Source organism: Idiotropiscis lumnitzeri, chromosome 11 (assembly GCF_059441095.1).
Source record: "Idiotropiscis lumnitzeri isolate Australia: NSW breed Sydney's pygmy pipehorse chromosome 11, RoL_Ilum_1.0, whole genome shotgun sequence".
NCBI lineage: Eukaryota > Metazoa > Chordata > Actinopteri > Syngnathiformes > Syngnathidae > Idiotropiscis > Idiotropiscis lumnitzeri.
Genome location: NC_142401.1, coordinates 12717169 through 12732554, shown reverse-complemented (window position 1 = coordinate 12732554; position 15386 = coordinate 12717169). Strand labels below are relative to the sequence as shown.

The 15386-nt window shown below is 38.5% G+C and overlaps 1 protein-coding gene across 2 annotated transcripts in view; it reads left to right on the top strand.

Annotated features, from left to right (window-relative positions):
- Positions 1-10086, top strand: part of LOC148327542 (sodium- and chloride-dependent GABA transporter 2-like) — a 28885-nt gene extending 18799 nt beyond the window's left edge. For both annotated transcript variants that reach the window (XM_088307963.1, XM_088307962.1), the window contains 2 exons: positions 4929-5099; positions 9594-10086. In XM_088307963.1, coding sequence (XP_088164089.1) covers positions 4929-5099; positions 9594-9743 — 321 coding nt within the window. In that variant the 3' untranslated portion in view covers positions 9744-10086. The remainder of the gene's footprint in view (positions 1-4928; positions 5100-9593) is intronic.
- Positions 10087-15386: the final 5300 nt, after the last annotated feature.

The window sequence follows — 15386 nt, the reverse complement described above, 5'->3', positions numbered from 1 at the left end:
GTGTCAGTGCCAGGTGGGTTAGGATGAAGGGCACAAAGAGAACACTGAAAATCAGAATTCATACATGTCGACTGTAAGTGGGTAAGACTCATGTGACTCTTGTACACCTTTTTTGGTACATTGTGGTAATTGTTGAAAATTCAAACATACAGTAAATGCTAACCAACAAAAAAAAATGCCTTTAACGTGATGTCCAGCATGAGTGTGTGTGATGTTGGATTGACAATCTTTAATCCCAGAAAATTATATTTTGAAAGATGTACATATGTACATGTGAGTCCTCGGTTTATGACAGAGTTCTGTTCCGAGGTCACTTGAATTGGAATTTGAACGCAACGCAGTCTATCAGAGGGGTGGGCAAACTTTTTGATTGGCGGGCCACAATGGATTCTAAAATTTGACAGAGGGGCCGGACCAGGAGCAAATTTTTTTTTTTTGGTAACCTCTCCTCATCGGGGAAAAAAAATATATATTTAATTTTAAATGAAAGTGAATAAAAGCAATACGACAATATGTATGTCTTTGAAAAACCACAATATTTAGAAAATAAAACATTAACAAGCTTTATTCATTTCATTTTTTTTCAAATTCGGCGGGTCGGTTTAAAACATTTAACGGGCCGCTTGTGGCCCCTGGGCCGTAGTTTGCCCACGCCTAATCTATCAGGTAGTCAATTTGGCGCTTTTTGTGAGATTTTGCATTGCGCCCCAACTACCAACTTCATCGACGATTTACATGTTTACCAAAGAAGTCACATTTTTAGCGTTGACTAAAGTGACTTGCTGTTACGACTTTAAATTTTATTGGACAAATCCCAAAATAATTTGAATGCAACGTCAATATACGTTTATCGTCATGTTAATTGGGCATTGCTTTAAATTCTGTGTCAGATAATCCATGTTCAGGGTGAATTGTGAAGTTATTGTAAGAATGCGCAGCTTCCCCACTTACAAGAAATTCATTTATCCACAGAAGATTTTGTCAACATTTAATTTGATAATTGAGCAACATTTTACTTTGGTCACTTCTTTGCTTTAGCATTCAGTAGTTTGATAGTTCATCAAGAAGGAGGGGGGGGGTACAAAAATAAGAGAAAATGTTGATGGAAAAATAATATTTTAGTTTCTACGACCGCCTTCGATTTACTCACGTTTAACTGAACAAAAAGAGGCTGTCGCTGTTGTTTTAACTTTATAGTTTAGCATTAAATGTATTTACATTGGCGTTTAATAAGAAAGATTCTCATTATAATAATGGGTATTGTTATTATTATCCATCCATCCATTATCTGAGCTGCTTCTCCTTACGAAGGTCGCGGGCGTGCCGGTGCCTATCCCAGTTGTCTTCGGGCAGTAGGCGGGGTACACCCTGAACTGGTTGCCATCAAATTGCAGGACACACACTGGCAAACAAACATTCACACTCACAATCATATCTAGGGCCAATTTATAATCATTATTATGATTATTATTTAAATTGAGATGAATTAAAATTAAAACTTGACTCTGGAATCCTTTATTTTCATATACCATCTGAAGTGCCACTACCTCTATGATGCATTTCGGGCTCTCAAGAGTTAATTCAATACAGATGGTAAGCCTCCGCTCCGCCCCTGTTTTTCAATGGCCTTTGCTGCTAAACTAAAAAGTTATACAAAAATTATTTTTAACACGTCGTTACACGCTTTTGTGAGACGTCGCAACGGCAAATAAAAAAGGATGACGGTACAGTACACTATTACGGTGATTTTGAGAACAAAGCTGATCATATGTTAAGCAAACCTTCCTGCAGAACGGAAAAAAGAAATTAGAATGTGCACGCATTTTTGCAAACGAGCCGTGAATAAAGCTGTTTTATATTGATAATGTAGACAAAACCCTTCAGTATTATTTTCCATTGCACTCTCTTATTTATCTGATTTATATATTTGTCCGTATTATTGTTGTATTGCACTGGAAAAAGGGAGCTCTCTAATCTCGTTGCACTCTTGAGTACAATGACAATAAAGGGATTTCTAATTCTAATTCTAATTTGTGACAAATTAAAAAGGTAGCGTAAAAGTTAACATGTGATGACAAGGAGATGTCTGCTTCCAAATTTCAGCTCAAGTTATTCCAATTTTGATTTCCTTTGGTGTTTCTTGCTTAGAAAAATTGCATGTAGGTACTGTCGTAAACCGAGAACTGCTTTTATTTGTAATAATAACGCTGTAAGTTGGTACGGTATAATATTCATTCTTTTAATTTACCTCAGCATCTGCATTATTCTGATTCGCTTCAGAATAGCAATCTCATGGTCTTTTTGTGTTCTTGCCTTTTTTAAGGCTATGGTAAATGTGTCTGATCAAGACACTTGATAACGACTGGTTTGAACGTGTGATTCACTGTTACATTGAACGCATAAACACATAACAGAGATATTTCCAGAGATCCAGCCAATGCCATGTTATTCAAACCCAGCACATTACGTCACACTATTACTCATTGTGATAAGTTCAAGCTACCAAGAAATGGGCAATATGTTGAGAAGCCAAAGCAACCCAGCAAGTGGGTTCGGAAAACAACATCACATTTTTTTGTGTGTGTATGTATGCACTCGTACATTCATTTATCCCTCATATTCCTTCATACACTTTTGTCAGGGGTGTTCAGCTCTCCACACACGACCATTTGATACAATTCCCGATCCAACGATGTCATGGCTTTTAAATGTAACCATTTGATTTAGTGGCATTCGGATCGGAGTCGATGATACGATATATGCGACAACATGTAAAAGATCTCCAAATCCTAAACCATCCAAATTCAATTCAATGAAAGTGAATGATACTTTAATTTAAGGATGGCAAGATTTTAAAATGTGAAGATTTGATTCTTTTCGTCAAATCAAAGCCAATTTTCTTATCTCTTCCCTCCCATCTATTTTTTCAGTACCGTACTCTGTTTTTGACGCAGCGAGCAGTTCACACCTATTCAATTAATTTTTATAACTGTACATTAAATTAACACCTCAGAAACATTTGCTTCATGTTTCTTCAAGTCTTAAATTTTTTTCAAGTCACTCGCACCCCTCAGGCCAAAATAATTATTTACGATTTCAAACAGCTTCTGAGTACTGTGGAAAAGTATTTAGGTTCGTGTGTACTTGTATTAATTCTGCTGCTTTGAAAGTACGTTTCACATTTGTTTGTGACTTCAACATATATTTGCATCAATTAGCCCTACTACTAAAATAAATTCATTTTAATTCACTCTTTTTCTACGGAAATTTAGACTTGGTGTTTAATTTGTCTCGTGCCAAAAACTATAAATGTTTTGCTTAAATTAAGTGATAACATTGAGGAAAAACTAAGTTTTCTGTCATCATTTACATAACTAAGCCTTTGTAGTAGATACAAATATGGCTCGAACAGGATGGACCTTTCTCACAGTCCATGTCTGAACAATTCACCCATAATTAAAATTATGTGTTTAAGCCCAAGTAAAAAAAACAAAAGAAAAGGAAAATTATCTGTGTTTTGGCAACTCCACTACTTATTTGCTGTTGGCAAAATGGTGCCTGTCAGTGACTTGACTGGCCTCTAATGGTTGCCAGTGATGCACAGATTTTATAAAACGGGGGAGTGGGAGCTGCACGCACCTCTCACTGCACTTTCTCAATTGTTACTGCACAAGAAAGATGTCCTGTAGCTGCCGACGAGTCCAGTGGTAATCAGCAGGCAAGTCTTACTCCAGCTAATCAGTGGAATTTTGCTTATCTGGTAACCTGTGGAAAAGAAAAACTTGACATGCTTGAAAAAAAACGATTGCAATCAGTATTCCACTTTTTGTTTTAATATCATAATAATGTAACTCAACAGAATTTCTTTTTTCCAAATTATTCTACAGTGTAATTTGTCAGTTGTTTTTTTTTCAAATATGATATTTATTCAATTTTCCACAGTAGTCAGAAGGTGTTCGAGGTTTTCTCCATACCAGTACAGAGTTGTGTCCTTAGCGGAAAACAACACTTTTTTTCCCCAGAGACACATTATAAATTAATAATATACAATTTGAATAGTTTTTAGGGCAGGGGTGACAAACTCAAAATGCACAGTGGGCCGAAAAGTAAAACTTGAACAAAGGCGCAGGGCAGGATTTAATTTAAAAAAAAAAAAAAAACATATAAATGCAGATTTTTTTTAATTTTTATTTTTATTATGAGTGGTTTTATTAATGCAATACAAAGTTTAGTTTTTAAAATTTCTATTATCATTTTGAATGTTACTATTATCATATAGAATGTAAAATGGTATAGTAGTCATTTGGTATAGCCTCGTGGGCCAAATATTATTACGCCAGAGTTTGACATCTATGGTTTAGGGCCTAGCAGTAGCGCAGACCCTTGGGAGTGTGTGCAGAATTTCAAATTATGCGCTTATCTTTGTCCTTTATTGTGGTGTGCAAAACATGCTGATTTCAAAAGCTCTTTTAATAAATGTGCACTCACACAGTGGTCGCAAAATCCACAAATTTGGAAACTTTTCATGGGAATTTCATAGTTTCTCTATAAAAGCAACCTAGAAAAAACATCTTGCAGTATAATCATGACTACTGACGTATAGCCTACTGTACTTATTTGATATGTGTATTAAACACATCAACTATCACCATCATCGATTCCAATGAAAAGTCTCCACATTTCCTCTGCTTATCATCCTTAAGGTTTCTACATAAATTTCTAGAAATTTACAGGAACATATTTCCAGCCCTCTACTGAGTTCCGACTAATCATGACTATTGTGTCGACTGCTAGCACACATTAGAATTAGAATTAGAATTACAAATCCCTTTATTGTAATTCTTTTTTTTATTCAGTTTTTTTTATATTTTTATATTTTATATTATGTCTTAAGGTTATTTTTCCTGTTTTGTTTTGTTACTTGCTAGGGTACCTTTGTCTTCTCCTTGGTGAGGTACAAGCCTCTCAAATTCAACAAAACCTACGTCTACCCAACCTGGGCCTACGCTTTGGGCTGGTGCCTGGGACTGTTCTGCGTTTTGCTGGTGCCTCTGTGGATCCTCTTTAAAGTGACTCAGATGAAAGGCACAGTGTGGCAGGTATGTGTTTGGAATCCCTTTGACTTTTAAATGGTCAATTCAGTTGAAATTCTTGAAGGTATACACCACTGTTTTATGTCTTATTTGTATCCGTTGTTCTATTTTTTAATTTGGCTGTGTGTCAGGTTCGCGGCACTTGCGTGACATATACCAGCAAGTCCATTTCTGATGCCATTTGGTTGACTCAAACACCTGAAACACTGACTAGAACTCACAGACGGATTAAAGCATTGACTAATGCCCACCTGTGGTTAATAAAAGTACAATATTTAAAAGCCGTTATAAATATAGTTTGTAGTAGATTTAAAAGCAAAGTAAAAAATATTAAAAAAAAAAAAAAAAGTTTCCTTAAATTGCTAAACATACATACAGTGCAAGTCCAACATTTTAAAAAATATGATTTGGAAAATACTTTGAGACACCTTAATTATAGGCACATACTTACTGTATAGAGAGCATAGTTATTAGTTATTAAGTTATTAGTTATTGTATTAACCTGGACTTAAAAACATCATTTAATTTATTGGCATGTTTCACTCGGATACTAGCAGTGTTATACATAAGTGTGAGGGTGGGGGGGGTGATTTTGTAAGAGCGTATTCTCCATGGATGTGTTTTACTCACGTGATTTTTAAATTGCATAATTTTCCATGGCACACCAGATAATGTCTCATGACGCACTTGTTGGAAATCACTGCCTGAACCAGCATGCTTCTTTACACTGAAACTCACTGAAATTTTTACAATACAATACAATGTTATGACTAGTTGCATGAAATGAAGTCATCTGGATCTGTATACATTTTTAACTCATTCGCTGCCATTGACGGATATAGACGTCAAAAAGTAAATTCATTTTACCTGGGCTGGCCATGAATGAGTTAAGGTGACCATTCATCTAGTTAAAAAAAAAACATTGAACGCCATAGAGCATCTGGGTATATATCAACAACACACTACACACATTGACCACAGCATTTTTCTCAGAGTTGTCATAACATACATCCGACTGTCGGCAATCCTGCCGCTGCCAATGTTAGCCTGGGATGAGCAGCATGCGGCGGTTGCCATGACAACATGCAGGCTGGCCAAAAAAGACCCCACACTCCCCTGGTTTGGCACTACCTCCACTGGTGACACAGGAATGATTAAAGCTCCACCAGGCCTTTTGTGGCCCAGCTTGACAACTAAACCAAAGAACCTGCACTGCTCTGGTCCCACTGCTGCACAGCGCCAGGAACAAAACAAAGCACCAAAACGCAAATGGGTTACTAGAAAAATAACCCACCCTAAATTCCATTGAGTTAGTTCAACCTCATGCACTTGATTCCTTTCGACATCCCAAACCTGCACTAATTCCTAGCACCGGAAACCTTTTAAAAAGTTGCTGCTGCTACGGATGCAAGGAAAATATGACTTTTTTTCTATTTCAGCATTTAAAAAAAACTGAGTACTTAATTCCCAGCCACCTACAAGTGGTGTCTCGTCGCCTCTCAACTCCAATTTTGTTTACGTTAATATCATCTGTGAATTTGATAATCAATTGCGTGACATAGCTGACAGTATAGATGCTGGGAGCCAAAGTTGTGCTGTGCTGACAGGACTTCATGGAACATGGTTATGAGCCAACTCTCAGCTGCAGGCAAATTCTATAATTACTTATAATAAAGTATTGACGTGTCATCTGTTGTTGACGCCCTCTGTAGCATTTATATGTTTAGAATAGTTTTGAAAATGGAAAGCCATAAAGAGTACCGGTAAACCCAGAAGTTCATATGAATAAAGTGCTTTCACAGTGCTGCCTAGCAAGTGGAAGTGAACTGAGGACTATAATGCTGCTTAAGACAACAGGATAACGTGCATATATGCCCCCTAGTGGTAGTGAGCAGATTAGATGCTTGTCTGGGGTTTGGGGTTTGAATTTCAACTCCGGCCTTCCGACGTGGAGTTGGCATGTTCTCCTCCATGTGCTTGCTGGTGTTTTGGTAGAAATGGGCTCCCTATTTTGCCATCTTCCGTCTGAGACCTGGGCACCCTTCCGTCATCATCCCTCCGTCATTATTCATAAAAAATAATTGCCCCCCGTCCGTCCTTGTTCTTATAAAGCGCTTCCATCCTTACTTTTCATCATTCTCCTTAGTGTGGGCTGCTCAATAGGATGTATTCGTAGTATTAATATTGTGTTATTGTAATTGTGTCACGTACAACCCAATTTGTATTTCAAGTAATTTTAAGAACAGCAGATCTGGTGATAATTGGTCAACTTACTGGTAATAAGATTAGGAAGGGAATCATGATGTCAGTCTGAAAAACAACAGTCAGTAGTGGATAAATAGGCAAATAGGACGCTTTGTCTTATTTAATAAACTATGTGTGTTGATCGTGTCCAGGAGAGCGCTAGTTAGCTAGGATGTATGATAGCTATGATAGATAATGCATCTCGACGTGGCGTATGTGACAGTATATGGGCTCAGAACAATACTGAGTGTTGCATTCCGATACAGTCTGCTACGATCAAAAAGTGGCCACTCTTGCATACAATTCTTCTAAAGCCAAGCCGTGTATGCAATGTACGGTGCAATGTCTGCTGTGGCATACATAGTGTGTGAGAGTGGTGATTTAGTGAGTGAGTGAGGGAGAGAGAGAAAATTAATGCGCTCTTTTGCATGTTTTGGTCAAAGAAACGGATTAGTTAATTAGTTGTTGGCAGAAAGCTCAAGTTATTCAACATTTATTTAGCGGATGCATGTGCACCCCGCTCTGATGACAAATCTGGAATATGCTCAAAGGTGCTCGAAAACTACCTGCGTCTTTGTTTCATTCTTAGAAAGCCTTGACAGAACGTGAGAAACATGAGTTTGTGACAGGCCGGGAATGAACATTCTCTTTTCCATCACAGATCTATGGCCAAACCGTAGCACACATTTGCACCTATGGGACTCAGCTGCCACTTCCCCACATGGCGCGTCAAGGATGCAGTGAGAGACTGTGAGAAAGCATAGCAAGAAAAAAAAATGGCCAAAGTCCAACGCCGCTACATTTTGGCCAAACGATCCAGCTATAACCGGTAGTAACATTGTGTAAATGTAGCATTAAAGACCCAAACCTGGTAGACACTTAGTACCATGCCTGGCAAAGGCACCGATCTTTGCTAATGACACTTAAACGTGAGAAGCTGCAGGTGAGAGCTGCCTTGGAATTTGTAAGTGACTTGACAAAACATTCTGTGTTCTACCAATAATTTATTCTTATCTGAAACTCCTCAACATTCACCACTGTTCCCTGCATTAGTCAGATTGTGCTAAAAGTATTCACGTAGTTAAAGGAATAAGAGGCCCATCAAAATAATACAGTAAAGTAAAACATGGATTTTTCTTCTCCATCTGCCAGTGGACAAAAGACTTGTTAACAAACTTGCCCCCACCTCTCCGCAACCCTCGCACTCAACACCGGCTCTCCACAAGGATCTGTATTAAGTCCCCTCCTCTTCTCAATGCACATATGACTAAACCTCGACTCATCCTTCCGATAGTGTTATTAAGTTTACAGAGGACACCAACGTGGTCTGGTTCACCTCTGAAAAGGCCGGCTTGTGCATGTCGGCAAAATAACCAACACCAAGTCCAACACGCCTTTCTTCGCATATTTACGCCACGCGCTGTCGGTCACGAAAATAAAGGAAGGAAAAAAATAATTAAAACAGCTCTAATTTTTTTATTTCAGTTGTACACTTAAAGAGTAAGAAATAATCAACGTTACATAAAATTTAGTTTTGCGGGCTGATGGCGGCACGGTAGACGACTGGTTTGCACAAAGGCCTCACTGCAGAGGTTGTGGGTTCGATTGCAGCTTCCTGTGTGGAGTTTGCATGTTCTCCCCGTGCCTGCGTGGATTTCCTCCGGGTACTCCAGTTTCCTCCCACATTCCAAAAACATGCATGGCAGGTTGATTGGACACTCTAAATTACCTCTAGGTATGAGCATGAGCGAGGATGGTTGTTCATCTATGTGTGCCCTGCAATTGGCTGGCAACCAGTTCAGGGTGTCCCCCACCTACTGCCCGAAGATAGGTGGGATAGGCTCCAGCACCCCCCACGACCCTTGTGAGGTGAAGCGGTACAGATAATGGATGGTGCGGACTGCCTTTTCCTGACCCATTGCGTAAATCTAAGATTCCTGCATTTATTGGGCTCAAAACATCAAGGAGTTGAAGACGTTTACATCTAGAATATTCCACAGAATTCCTGGATCTTGGAGTTCTTTCCAACCTTTTTCTGTTGAATATTTAACCCAAGAGCACCAAGGGGGTACAGGGATAAGAGCCCTCTGGCTTCTCTTTGTTTTGATTTAACACATTGACGTTGGATCCCAGATTGCATTCCAATTCAATGCCGTCCGTATCGAAATATGGAATTCCATCTGATTCAATGCGTATGTTTATCTTGACGCGACCTATGTATTTTTGTGACTGTTTCTTGTCGACATGTCTTCACAGAATATCAAACAGCTTTGTCGTCCAGAAAACAAGCCCCAGAACTCGGCAAAGCAACCTGAGCAATATCCACTGAACCCCGACAAATCTCTGGCTCCTGCCGCCAACGAGTACAAGGGAAGCGGTGGAGTTGAAATGGAGGTGCAAGTATGAGACCATGAACATTTTCAAGAAAGTCTTGCAAGCTGTGTGGTTTTAGATTCTTGTGCCACTAGATGAGACGTCTCTTAATACGTCTCCATTTATTACTTAGTGGTTATTGCGTTTTAATAGTTACGGTTCACTTAAATCATTTTCATTTTGTCATTATGCCAACAAGCAGACGGGAACATTTTCCTTCGCTAGGTGTGAGCAGATGCTGCAGTAATGTTCTCATAAGAATTTATTTGGAAATTGTTCCAAAAGTGAAGCACTATATAATGTTTTACCAGGAATACCGTATGTCCCCGTAACATATGCCTATGTGCACCGGTGCAAGAGTAACACTTGTTTTGCCATGTTTATGGTATAAAAAGAAGATATTGACGGCATTATTCGGAATCCATCTCCCTCGGAAATCATTACTTTTCAGGAGTCCCATCATTACATCCTCAAAGAGCGTAAGCCATTTCCCACTCTTAAGATTAGTCAATAATTTGTATAACGCCCATATCTGTGGACTGACCAATAGTATATATTTGTAAAGAAATATGAAATTTACAAAACTGTGATGTAGAAGCTTTCCATTATTCTGGCGCCTTCAAATAACTCGAAAAATGCATTCCCAATACTGCAATTTAACTTGACAAATAACAAAATTCTTATGAGAACAGGCTCAACTCCCGAATGATTGTTTTGTCTATCCAGCGCGTCATCACTGCCAATTTGTTCTGTAAGGGTGCAACAATTTGCACAGTTTGCATTGACCATATCAGCTAGTTGGCATTTTAATCCCTTAATCCACATATTTTCTTCTATGAATTCAGACTTTTTGGCACCAAAATGGCTGATGGAATGGACTCTATGCATGAATCCAATACTTCCACATTTGGGATACGGTTGCCTTGCTAACTTACGGTCGTGAGGCCAACACATAGCAATAACAATGACATCATTAAACTTGCTGTCTGCTGGAATTGTGTCACTTATCCTAAATCCATATCTGATTTAATGAGCCATTTGCATCTTCACAGTACAAATAGACTTGCAAGGCTTCATCTTTAAGACGCTCGACACAACTTTTGTTTATAGACCACGAAACAACCACGGCTGTACGGTGCAGATGCAGGCAAATTTAAGTTATGAAAATACAGTTGACAATCAATAATGAAACACCAGTGACAAGTGTGAATCAAAGTTTCCACGGTTTGAGGGCTTCTCGATCCCCGTGACGCGAGCGACGAACGGGAGCTTTTGCCACCGTCGATATGTTTTCTTTGACTTTCCATCCCCTTTTTAATACAGGCTCACTGGTAAACATTCAAATGCAAACCTGAGTTGAATCGCTGAACATAACGGCTGAAGGAGCTATGCCTTTGTCTTCACCTTTTGATGACTTTTCCACCTTGAAAGCACCAGCACTGAACTATTGAATACACCTATTACAATGTCCCAGGAGCTTTAAACACGCGGAGACCGGAAACGCTAAACTTCCCCGCTGAAATGCTCAATGTATTACCGTGCATGTGGTCCATTGTTGAAACAAGATATTAATATACAGTAGCGTGTTGCATAAGAATCACTGCATTGTACATCTTGTGATTCTAATCATGAATCCACCCCGTTAATTCTCCATATCTCTCAGCCTTTCAAATAATGTTTACTGACTTTAGTGTTAATCTCTCTTGCTACTCTCAGAAATACAAGTCATCTTATGTTACTGAATTCTTCTTAAAACACACTTTTATTTTATTAGTTTAACATTTACATGTTGTCATTGTTTGTGTGTGCACTCGAAGTAGATTTGTGGTTCCGACCATTGTTAGAAATGGCTTCTGTCCAATTAGATACTCATTCAAATATACATACAATACATTTTATGTATCACTTGCTTACATCTGCTAAGTTTGAAATGACTAAATCCATTAAAATAATATTGTGCACACAACAGAAAAGTTGTTGATTTAGAGGTTGTGGGTTGTTGCGCTGACGTGTCTGCAGTCCAAACCCTGAGGTCAATCACTTGATTTTTCCATCTATGTCTTAAATGCTGCAAAACAAATACAGTTAAAGGAAATATCACAGAGTGATTCCAAAAAAAAACGTTTTGTAAAAATGTATTGTAAGAATAAAATTTTAACAAAATGTGTTGATTTTGAAGGGGGAAAAAAGTGGTAACACGTCAAGTGGAAACATCAAATAATGTGCTGTTGATTGTTTGGGTTCCCACCTTCCACTTGAGAATGACTGCCCCAAGTCATACAATGCATTTATAGATACACAATCGACATAAAAGTTAAGGGTGAAATTTCAAGATGAACCTAAAATATATTATAACCTCTACATGTGAATTTAATGTGACCATTTCTACACTTATGAATGTGCCTGTCCAGCTGTTCAATGTTCATCATCAAAACCTTACCACTTTAATGCAGGACCTTGTCAGACGAAAGTGTCCACTGAGCTCCCAGCGTTCGAGTGTCATCACCAAATTGCAACAGAAATTCTGAGACTGGAAGAGTCACAGAAAGGCAAAACATGTGGACAGCTGCATTTCCATGGAAATTAAAAACAAATATGATAACAATCATTTAAAATGTGAGAATTTAGCAATTCAGCTGTTTGCTACAGAACAGTAACTGTGGAAATAAAAACACTGAAACAGTTGTACATGTGCATTGAACGTTATAAAGAAGGTCAAATTAAATTCAACCCTAAGTTTTATAGTGCATTTGAGATTTAACCTGAAAATTCACACAAAAGCCAAATACAATAACTTTTTGTGAGTTGGCTATTTCACAAATTGATACTGATTGTCTGCCAGAAAGAAAGCCATATAAACAACAGTAATGTACAAACCCCGATCCCAGTGAAGTTGAGATGTGTGAAATAATTTACAAAAAGATATTTCATGTTCTAACTGATGAATATATTATTATATATTTTTTTGCAAATATACACTCATCTGAATTTGATGCCTGAGTGTTGAAGACTGCTAAAAAAAAACTAAAAAAAAACACCTATTTGGAACATTCCGTGGGTATAGGTGAAATAAAGAGAGGTGAAGACTCAGCCGTTCACAAGCACCGTTTGGGCAAGGAGCAATACCTTGTGACCCATGGAGTGAGCAAATAGTCAATCAAATAAACATTTCTCCTTGTACAATTGTTATGGAATTCCAGGGATTTCATCATCTATGATCCATAGTATCATCTAAAGATTCAGAGAATCTACATACAAGTTAAAACTCTACCAGGCAAGGTGAAAGTTTTATATAATATATCATCAACTCAACTGAGATGGACTTGACGTGTAGTGTAAAAGTGTGCTGTGGTCAGACGAGTCCACCTTTCAAATTATTTTGAGAAAATTATGGATGTTGTGTCGTCCGGGACAAAGAGGAGAAGCACAAAGTTCACCATGGCTCACTTTGAAAATGTGTCTTGGGTATTTGAATCATGTTTGCAGCTTTCATAATAATACGATACTTTTACTACTCTTTCGCTACTCTATTTGAAATGTTACTCCTGTGCAATGTTTTGGTAGTATGACAGGACAGGTAGATGGTGTTAAATCATCTCCACACATATTCAGAGCAGATGTAACACCTCGGTGACATTTGAATTGATTTTCTAGTGAGAGTGAAAGACTGATGTTCTTGAACCTGTCAAAAAGGTTGACAGTTAAGATTTTTTACTTGAGAAGCACTCATAACCTGTCTGCAATTACTGTGAGTTTTTAAATATCTTTGCCACTTAACACACGCGCGTCTTTTCTTCAGAATTTGACAGTGTTGCTCCCAAGGCTGCACAAAATATGCCTTTTGAATTTGAACAAAATCTCTTAGGTTGAGCTGTCAATCGTGTGTGATGCGATTCATCTCGGTAACCAGCCATAGAAATCATTTGTGCTGAGCTTTTTCTTTGGCTTTTCTGTGTTACATATTTTGTGAAGTCATTGCAAAAGTGTGAAAAACAGAACTCTGAGCAATGTAGCATAGCAATAAACGCTTTATCCTTGTTGCTCAAGCATTAATAATGAAAAACAAACTAAGAATGCCGTCTTCATGTGAAGAGACTCACCTCCCCGCACTCTCACTTTGAATGTTCTTCAGTGCGCCATCATCAGAGTCAATGGTGAGTACACAATTTTTTGCAGTTTTACAATACTGGTTCATCTCTTTTTACACTTGTATGACAGAACATATGTTGATATTAAAAAAAAAAAAGTTCACTCACATTCAGCAAACACTTCCAACGTCCTTAAATGCTATGCATCCATCACGTCATCAAATGGTGAGTAGATTTATCTTGTTTTTGTAACTTCTTTGTAGCCTTGTGTGACAGTTCAGAATGTTGAAAATGTTACCGTACTTAAAACATTGCCTGTACAGTTAATAAAGGTGTTATGTTGGCAAAAGTTTGACTTGTTTGTCTGCCCAATCGCACTCATCATATCGACATGGTAACCTGGAACGCCACTTGTGAGCTAGTTGACTTGGGGCAAATTAATTCAGCAACACTCTTATTTTCATTCTTCTTTCAACCATTGTGCATTTGGTTCTCTGAACTGTGTGTACTGTATGGCCAAGCATGCCCACATTTTAATAGAGAGCTTCACTCAGCCGGCTCTCCGAGTTGCGCCCAAAGCCCTCCAGCAGCCGGCCATGCCGCCACCTAAGATGTGGTGTCCACGAGCGTCGGGCTGGGGGAAAATCTTCATTGGGGTCAAGACCAGCAGAAGGTTCCATGAGATGCGCTTCACCCCCTTTTGGACGCCTCTTATTGAAATGAATGGACCCAGCGAGCAGTGTGCGCCGCTCGCTATTTTTCTTTTTTTTTTTTTAACTACAATTGTCTCTATTTTTTTACATTAGTACATCCTGCCATCCCTTATCTAAGCCCCTCGCAGGTGTGCTGGAGCCCATCCCAGTCGTCATCAGGCAGTGGTCACACCCTGAAATGGTTGCCAGTCAATCGCAGCGTACACAAGGACAGAGGGACAATTTGGAGTGTTCAACCTACCATGCATGTTTTGGGAATGTGGGAGGAAACCGGAGCATTGTGAGGCCACCGCGCTGCCCCCATTAGAACATATGAAGTTATAAATGTTATTTCAGTATTAAATACTGACCCAAATAGAACTGCCACTCAGAAAAATACTTGCATTCAAACTAATATAATCAAGGAAAGACAAGAACCGATGAACTTCAGATTCAGACTGACATTCTGATAGACATTGAATTTTGAATTCAAACCGAAATTCAAACCACAACAGAAAACAAGCTGCCTGCTCCAAAGTCAGTGAGTGACCTTGCTCCAACCATGTTTAATCTTACTCTTAAAACAATTTTGTCTACGTCAATGCATAACTGTGCATGTCATTATTAGTTTTGGTGCACTGTGAATCTGTGGCAGTGTCGCTCATTCACTTTTGTTGAAAACAACCCGATAACAACCATGGCAACTTGTATCCCAATAGGATCCAGTTGAAATGGGTGTTGTGTGTAATTCTTGCAACTGATTTAAAAAAAAAAAAAGTTTTGTGTTTTCACGTTTATTAAAAACTCGGACACGTATACAGTTGAACAATTTTAATGGAGTGCGATGAAGAAGTTACCCCATCCGCCACAGCTGGATTTGGGACCTAGTTGAACCA